Genomic DNA, 9,428 nt, shown 5'->3' on the forward strand with positions numbered 1-9,428 from the left:
CAGCACTTAGCACAAAAGGAACTCAAGTCTTTAACATCTTGCCCTGACCCAGATGCAGGACCCTGCATTTGGTCTTGTTGAACCTCATGAGGTTGGCTTGTGCCCACCTGTCAAGGTCCCTCTGGATGCCACCCCTTCTCTCCAGCGTGTCTGCTGCACCACACAGCTTGGTGTCATCAGCAAACCTACTGAGTGTGCACTCAATGACACTGTCCATGTCACCAACAAAGATGTTGAACAAGACTGGTCCCAGGACTGATCCCTGAGGGACTCCACTTGGACATGGACCCACTGACAACCACCATGGTGGTTTTAAGCCACAGCCACTCAGCACCCATGGGTGTATCTCATCGGGTCCCATGGACTTGAACACTTTCAGGTTCTTCAGATGGCCACGTACCTGATCTTCACTCACAATGGGCAGTTCCTTCTTCTGGTCCCTGGCTTCTTCTGGTCCGTGATTCCAGGAGTGTGTCTGGAGCCCTTGCCAGTGAAAACTGAGGTAAAGAAGTCACTGAGAACCTCAGCCTTCTCCATGTCACTTGTCACCAGCTCCCCTGTTTCTTTTCTGAGGGGGCCCACACCTTCACTAGTCATCTTCTTACCATTCATATACCTATAGAAATTTTTACTGTTCCCCTTGATCTCCCTGGCTATATTTAATTCTAACTGAGCTTTAGCTTTTGTAACCAGGTTTCTTGCTGCTCAGGCAGCTTCCTTTAATGCCCCCCATTCTAGCTGTCCTTTCTTCCACTCCTTGTAGATTTTCTTTTTGTGTGACAGCATGCTCCTTGGATGTCCAGGAGCTCCTTGCTCATCCAGGCAGGTCTTCTAGCATTCTTTCCTGCTTTCCTCTTTGTTGGTATAAATTGCTCCTGGACACAGAGGAGGTGATCCTTGAATACTGACCAGCTGTCCTGGGCCCCTCTTCCCTCTAGGGCTTTGTCCCATGGTACTTTGGCCAGCAGATCCTTGAAGCGATCGAAGACTGCATGCCTAAAGTCCAGGGTTGTAAGCTTGGGATATGTCCTCCTAGTTGCCCTGAGGATCTTAAATTCTATTGCATCATGGTCACTGCAGCCAAGGTTATCTCTGAGCCTCACACTGGTCAACAGCCCTTCTTGATTGGTGAGAACAAGGCCCAGCATAGCACCTTTTCTCATTGGTTCCTCTACCATTTGGAGGAAGAAGTTGTCATCTATGCATTCCATACTTGATTAATAAATTCCATAGATTTTCAATGATTCAACACTTGGTGAAGACATCCCCATCACTTCCCAATACTCAGACTCCATATGAAGGTCTCATGCTGGGCATTCAGAGCTATTAGTCACACATGAAGATTCAGGCCATGGTTAAGCAATAACATGTTACAGTGTTAAGACCCTGATGACATGAATGACAGAAATTAAGATCTCAGGCACTTCAGGATGCCCACGGCCTCATCTGTCAATGATGGATGCACACACTTAATCTGAATGCACTCTAAGTATATCTTCAGACATGATTACTGAGGTCTATGCAAAATCAGGGCTTAAGAAAACAGTGTGTAGTTTCCCATTGAAAAGAGCTAAATTCATTACAGTGAACAAAGATCTTTATAAATGAAAGCCTGCATTCTGGCAATCCACATGCACCGATGAGAAAAATAGGGTGAAATATCAGGAAACAGCTAAAATGAACATATCACATTGAACCATAGACCAAGTGTACTTAAAAATTCTTAGACTTGGAAAAGCTTTATAAAATTAAATACATTTTCTTATAAAGAAACAAACACAAACCAAACAACACGTTAGTGCCATAGTGGGATGTATTATGATAGAAACTCTTTGGTAACTACATCAAGTATGTATTGGAATTTCCAAGTGTACCTTATGAAAGACTTAGAAAATTAATCTCGATTCTATTTAAACATTATCAAAGACAAAAATACAGCAAAAAGCTTTAACAAATCCCTCCTATTTTTCTAAAGAGATTTGCTTGTGGTCCATCATCCTATCCATCTTTCAGACACAGGTAATAAATGAGATAAATAAATTTTTCCTAATCCTAGGCACTATGTTCTGTTAATGGCTCAGATACATTTGCATGACTTGCATTTTATTCCCTGCTTGTAATTTGAAGCAGTTTTATGAATTTGAATGAATCTGTAATAGTTTAACATTCCAAATTAATCTCAGCCACGGATCGACATTTCTAAAAATCTAATACACTAATATATAACCATAAAGTAAAAGCAACTTGCTAAAAAAAGCTAATGAAACAAGTCTCTTCAGTTCTGACTCAGAGTTATAACCATTTGTTTCTAGTAGGTGTAGAAGAAACTGACTCACTCCCACATGTGAATTACTTGTAAAAAGGTTATTTCAGCTTCATTGGATAAAAAAGTTCATTGCACTGAATCTGCTGGCTTAAACCAACATCCAAGTAAATTCCACTGATTAGGCATAACTGTGCCAACCATAGAAGTTTTAAGGATGCAAATAATTTTTTTGCCAAATATTATTTCTTAATATTATCTATGAAATAGGGTACAAAAATAATTTAGATGTTTAAGCATAAAAACAAAAAATCAGGAAAAAAATGGTAATTTATGGATGCTTATGAAATCTTACTTCTGCATTCTATACTTTATCATGTACCACCAGTGAGAGACTATTAGCTGCACTTAAGAGGAACTTAAGCCAGAATCTGAAATAGAGTTTTCTTGTGCATCAACTGTCTTCATCATCCAACCACGCTCACTTCCTACATATGCACCACAGGGTTATTCCTTACTGCACAGCTCTTGTCTTTGTGGAGAAGGATTTTATGCAAGCTAGTAGAGAGCCTTAGGTCCCTTCCTGTTTTTCTATGTGTATTTCTGCAAGCAGGTAAGTGGGAGGAATTTAAGCCCTCAAGACAAGAGATAGGACATGAATTATCAAGTGGCAGTTTTTCCTGGTATAACACAAAAAGGCCAAAGAAAGATTCTCATAAGCAACCAGCAAAGCCTGGCAAATCTAAGGTCATCTCAAAAATACTAAAGGATAGTTCCTGCCTCTTTCACTAGCAGCACACTCAGGCACACATTGTGCCCCCACCCTCACCTAGAACTTGTTCTATTACATTAGTGGTGATGGCAGCCAGAGGACTAGGTCTACCCTGCAGCTAGTTAGTGGATTTGCAAAGTTCACAGTGCATCCCCAGCAGCAAGATTCACACTTGAAGCAACAGTCCTGACAGCGACCCAAAGTTGTGAATTGTTGCACCAGCAGCAGCATGACAGTAACCCTTTCGGGTGAACTTTTTGTGCATCATTTTTCTACCTACAGTCCAGCCTCAAGTGTGATACATAAACACCCAAAAGTGGGAGCTCAAGGCTAGATAGAGGCTGCTTTGAGCACTCCATATACACATTTTTCCTTCCTATAGTGGAGCGGGAATACTTCGCTGTTACGACACCAGCATTCACTGCCTATAATGCCAGACCATCTTCAAGGGCTTGGCAGCAGGTGCCCAGTCAGCCTACTTGTGCTAATCATCTGCAATCTTCTTTTTACCACAGCTTCATCCCCCTTAAAGTAAGTTGGTTTCAGGAAAAATAAAAACAAACACCTAAGCAAACAAAAGAAATACAACACCAGCATCCAAAAGTAGAACACCAGTCTGGCTGGGTGGCAGACATTGCACAAACCAAGAGTGCAGAAGGTAAATCAGCATTCAAACAGATGGCTCAAGGGAAAATATCCCTACATTTCAGATCAGTCTGAACTATTGTGACATTGGTTTTGATGTGTTCTCACAGAGAGGACTCACAAGTACATAGTCCAGGAGTGAGACAACTCTGAATGAACTATGTTGGGACATGTGCCATCTTGCCCTCTGTAGCATGCCAGCAGTACAAAACAGGGTCAGAGGAAACAAAGACAAGCAAGGGAGCCTATGCAGCATCAAGAGCACTTTAAATACAAATAGGGCCTATTCCTGTTAGACTCTTCTCTGAACATGGTTGCCTACTAGCTGCAAACCATGCCAAGTAGCCGTTCAAAAATGGAGCAGCCGGCTGTGCCAGTCCCTGCTGATTGGAAGTAAGGGGCAGTAAGCATCAGCCACAGCCAATTAACTAAGATAGCTCCTGCAAAAGAAGGTGAAAGTGGTTGATACAAGGTGATGCCAGATGAGTACGAATGTGATGCCAGCCAGCAAGGTGCCCAGCAAGCAGTCATTCCAGCACAGGATTACGAAAGAGATCCCGCAGTACAACAGAACAAGGAGCTCCACAGGGAGAACATGCTGTACCTGAAAGAAAAAGGACAGGTGGTGCACAGACACCTGAGCTGCAGCTGCCATGTTGCTGCAGTACTGCTGTCCTTCTTGTCATGTGAAACAAGGGACAGCATACATTTTTTGCAAGAAGAATCTCTCAGGAGGTCCCTCTGCAGCGCATGGATAATACCATCCCTCAGCACACCAGCACTAGTGTGCACCATAATCCATCAGATTAACCCAAAGGTCACACAGCCTCTCTGTGCTTGTTGATTGCTTTAGGTAGTCTTCACTAGTGGCCTAGGGAAGCCAACTAGTTTACCAAGGGAAGCACTTCTACAGCCATGCAGACCATTACAGGCTTTCTACGACCCAGCACTCTTCAGTTTCAGCATCTCCCCAGATACCTGGAAGGATGAACACAGATAATCAAGCAGTTTGGCCTCAGAGGCACAAGGGTTGTAAAATCCAAATGTCACTGATAACTTTCAGAGGAATGAGCAAATATAACTAGAATAAAAAGGACTCCTCACTGTTAATATTCCTCAATATTTCTCACTCTAAGACCAGCAGATATTGCAACAGTTTAAATGACACTAAGCACAGATTTAGGAATTTTGTTGTAAACATGTAGATATGGGTCTACTGTCTAAGAGACTTGGATTCAATTCCCACTAAGAATATTGAGCATTATTTCAAAATCCATCATTTCAAAATTAGAGCATTGGAACAAGCTGTCCAGAGAAGTGGTGGAGTCATTCAAAACCCACCTGGACACTATCCTGTGCAAGCTGAACTAGGTGAACCTGTTGTGGCACAGGGGTTGGACTAGATGATCTCCAGAGGTTCCTTTCAACCCCTATCATTCTGTGATCTTGTGATCTATTATACAAATAATACAGTGATGACTAGGTGAGATCTTATTCAACAAGAATTAGAAATAAAAATAGCTAGAAGAAAAAGACTTCTGAACTCACTTCCAGCTCAGCTAACCCTTCCCCAAAGATACTAGGCATGAATATATTCATATCATACTTCCAATACAAGGAATAAATATAGTCTGTTTGAAAGCTACAGTCACCATGAGAAAGCTACAATTGCCAAGGTTAAAATGGCAGATTGTTACAACATTTCTAAAGCAATGGAAGCCACAAGCTGCCTCAAGGCAAATGGCCACACCCTACACTCTTGTATGGTTAGCGAATAGGAAGATTTTGAAGAAATAACGCTGTGGCAGGACTGCCAGGAAGCAGTGGCAAGATCTATAGGTGAGAAGCACCATTTGGGTCTCACCAGCCTCTGCAGGTGAGGTGCTACACTGCTACAAACTTTGAATAGGGAGAAGGTGGCCCAAGTCTCACAGGATAAATATGAGACTTGATTTTCTGGACTCCCCACTTTCCCTCTCCTACAGTCACCAGCTCCCGAACATGAGCAGCATCATGATGCTGTCACAGAGCAGAGATATGCAGTAGCTAGCTACACTACCAAATTCAGCATCTTCCCTGCACCTCACAGCCAAGAAAAAAATGTGCCTCAGTGCTTCAGCTACCACACCTGAACTCTATTTTCTCTTGGCAATTAAGAATGCAAGCAAGTCCATTAGCCACGCTGAATCATTTTAAGGGAATTTAACATGTGATACCTCACACCCAGCTTGAAATCCAAAATAGTGAAGAAATGCTTGTTATACAGCTTGGCTTAATTTAACCTTAATACCTATGCAGCTTATTTCCACTGTCAGTGATACGGAAATTCCTTCTGTCTCCATTTGATAAAGAAACACTGATCTTCAAAGTATATCCCAAATATTTAACTACACTCTAATGCTTCTACAGACACATAGCAGAAAACAAAACTTGTGCACATCAGTCGAGAATATCTTCTAATCAGGCCGCAATTATGACTGCACATCACGACATGAGGAAGGTTAGTGTGTTTGGCATGATATTTTCCTTATTAGCTGGAGGCAGAAAAAAAGTTCCTTGTCAGTGGAAACATACTGTGAGGGCATTTAGGACACAGATAAAAGGTTTCTCATTGTTGGCACTTTTTTTAACAGTTTGAAGGAAAGGGAGGAACAGGCACTATCAACTGTACTTGGCTTTAAGAGTATTCCTTGTTGATGGAGCACAAAAATATAGCAGTACAGATTTAGGCCCATCCCCTTACCATCAAGGGTCTGGATTATAAACTTTTATCCCCACTCTGCAGCACCCGATGGTAGCTCACATACATTTCAATTATTTATTGAATAGGCACTTTGTTATACTACGGTAATCCCACACTGCAGTAAGAACTACACACTGTTTTTATTGCGAGTTATACTTTTCATCGAGTCAGTAACCTTTTCACATTCAGTGAACACAATAAATAGAATCAAAATAAGTGATTTTATAAACAGTTGGATAATTGGCCTCTCCATCACATGGAAAATGACAACACAGGGATCAATCATCAAGACACAACCACCAGCAGTGCTATAGAAAAAGCGTATCATTCTCTGGCCTGCCCCAAATCCTGTCCTCAACTTCAGTGCTCAAAGTACCATTATAGGCTAATCTACCACATTTGTAAGTGTCTGCTAGTTCAAACCATCAGCTTGAAAACAACAGTGTAAAACCAGACTGCTCTTTGCAAAAAACATACAAAGCTCCCACCACAAAACAAATAATCAATGTTCCCCAGGCTGCAGCCTTGTGGGGCAGATGTGATAAAGCGGTTAATTATTCAGTTGGCAATCGCATTACTGACGTCAATGGAAGACTCCAGGAAGTGAATCCTCTTAGTTTGTTAGTGTATGACAAAGAGTGGTGGTCCCCACAGAAATTAAGAAGAACCAGCTGTCCCTACATGTTAGTGCTCTGGTCTGTAGTGCTGAAGACACACATTTGCATTTACTGAAGTAAATGGGCCCCTCCCTCTCCCTTAGGAAATCCTTTGTTTTGCTTTGGGGTTTTTTTTGGTTTTGTTTTGTTTTTAAAGGGCTCTTTAAAAGTGCAATCAACTGTACATGCACGGAACAGCTGATAAACGGGACAATACCCTCGTGAGCAATGATGACTCCTCCCTCTCCTCCAATTCTTATTCCATGAGAAGTTAAGTCACCTTTGTCATACATTATTATTCATAACTTAGCTGAATAAACCAGTCAGCCACCATGGCCATTTTAACATAAATTCACCTAGGCATGCAGCAGGGAATGATTTTAATATCTACATACCTGCAGTCAAGAGTCTTAACTAAACAAAGCTGGATAGAAAACTTTCATGCTAAGTGCTGTCACAAGTGTCCACATTTTCTTTTGTCAGCACACTCCAGTCTATTGGAGGTTTCTCATTATCAGGTTGCTTAACAGTAGGAAACCATTAAAGAAAGCTGTTACAAAGGCTGCCTAGAATTGCTCTGTCTTTCAGGGGCATGCACAAATTAAAAAGAACGCATGATGAACGGCGACTGTTGTTTCTTCAAGACACATACACACGCCCTTTCTAACAGCAACGACTCCGGCACAGGAGCATTATTTCAAAGCCTGAGCCTGCTGCTCTCCCCTCCTCCCCGCCCCCAGGTAGGAAACCCCCCAAGGTGCACTGGATTAGCCTGACATTTCGGGTTAAGCCGAGCTGGGTTTCAGGCCAAGGACACTCCGGTGCTGCTCCTGCTGACAAGCGATTCGCTCCGGACAGAGCAGGGCTAGACCCACGGGGGTCAAGGCCCGGCTGCCTGCTCACCAGGGTGACTCCACATCCAAGGGCGGCGTCTCCCCACCCCAATCCGCCCCGGTTGCAGATGGGAGCGGTGGCGGCGCCGAGCGTACTCCAGGGACCGAGTCACCCGCCCGGGCCAGCTTGCTGCCCCTCGACCAGGGATGAAGGCATCGAGGATTCCTCACAACCGCCCCTACAACCCAGGCCCTGGCCCTCTCCTTGACCGGCCCCGGCTGGGCCCCGTCCTCCGCATCCCCGCGGCCCGTCCCCGTTCTCACCCCATTCGAGGAAGTCGGAGACGTATCGGTCGCGGCGAAGCGGCGAATCACGGCTGCATTCGGTGTAGACACCGACGAGGAGGTCGAGCAGGGTCTCCACGCTCAGAACGCTGTCGTGTCGCTGAGGCCCGTCCAGCACCAGCTGCTCCAGCCGCTTCAGCCGCACCTTGGCCGACATGGTGCCGCCGCGGCGGCGGGAGAAGGGCAGGGCCGGGGCAGCTCGGGCGGCCACGAAGCCGGCGCACAGCAGCACGCAAAGGCCCGGGGCACCGCGCTCAGCCGCACCGCACCGCCCGCGCCCCGCGCCGCCTCCCGCTCCTCACGGCCGCTCTGGGGCCGAGCGGCTCCTTCCACGGGCTCCGCCTCAGGCCCGGACGGTCCATGGGCCGGACCCGGCCACCCGCTTACGCTACGGCCTCTCCCCGACGGCGGGGAAGTGCTGCTGCTGCTGCTGCTGCTGCTGCTGCTCCCGCTCCTCCTCCCCCAGCAGTCAGCGGCCCCGGCAAGCGCGGCCCGGCGCGTCCCACGGAGCAGCCCCGCGGCACCCGGCCACGCCCACTACGCAGCGTCCGCGCGCTCCGACGTGGGCAGGGACAGGCGCCGCGGCGGGGAAAGGGGTATGTGTCTGCGCGCGCCGGGCAGCCCCTGCAGATTCGCCATGGAGGGTGTGAGGCGCGGAGGCAGAGCCAGCTGCACGTTCTCGTCCGCATTTTCGTTTCTCAGTGGCGGGACTCACCGGCGGCAGGGAACCCTGTCCCCAGCTACCCAAAGCCTGTCCCCGGCCTGCTTCTGCACGGTGCCTCCAAGGGTCTGGAGCACGGGTCTTATGAGGAGCATCTGGGGAAACTGGCATTGTTTAGCTTGGAGAAAAGGAGGCTACAGCTATCTGAGAGGAGGTTGTAGTGAGGTGGGTATTGGTCTCTCTCCCAAGAGTAACAAGTCCAGGGAAGTGGTGGAGGCACCACCCCTGGAAGTGTTTAAAGGGTGTATATATGTGGTGCTTAGGGACATGGCTTAGTAGTGGACTTGGCTGTACTAAGTTAATGGTTTCGCTCAGCAATCACAAAGGTCTTTTCCAACCTAAGCAATTCTGTGACTCTATGAAGGACAGAGATGACCCTGAAGGCCACCATCACCACACATTTTTGCTCGGCCCTGCCCACCCAGGGCTAATGTCAAGCTCAGGAGCCTT

At 46.0% G+C, this 9,428-nt stretch overlaps 1 protein-coding gene across 4 annotated transcripts in view; it reads right to left on the reverse strand.

Moving 5' to 3' along the window:
* Positions 1–8,414, reverse strand: part of CDC42BPB (CDC42 binding protein kinase beta) — a 92,881-nt gene extending 84,467 nt beyond the window's left edge. For all 4 annotated transcript variants that reach the window (XM_054400401.1, XM_054400400.1, XM_054400399.1 and 1 more), the window contains exon 1: positions 8,237–8,414. In XM_054400401.1, coding sequence (XP_054256376.1) covers positions 8,237–8,414 — 178 coding nt within the window. The remainder of the gene's footprint in view (positions 1–8,236) is intronic.
* Positions 8,415–9,428: the final 1,014 nt, after the last annotated feature.

This window comes from Indicator indicator, chromosome 4 (genome assembly GCF_027791375.1).
Source record: "Indicator indicator isolate 239-I01 chromosome 4, UM_Iind_1.1, whole genome shotgun sequence".
In the NCBI taxonomy this organism is placed as follows: Eukaryota; Metazoa; Chordata; class Aves; order Piciformes; family Indicatoridae; genus Indicator; species Indicator indicator.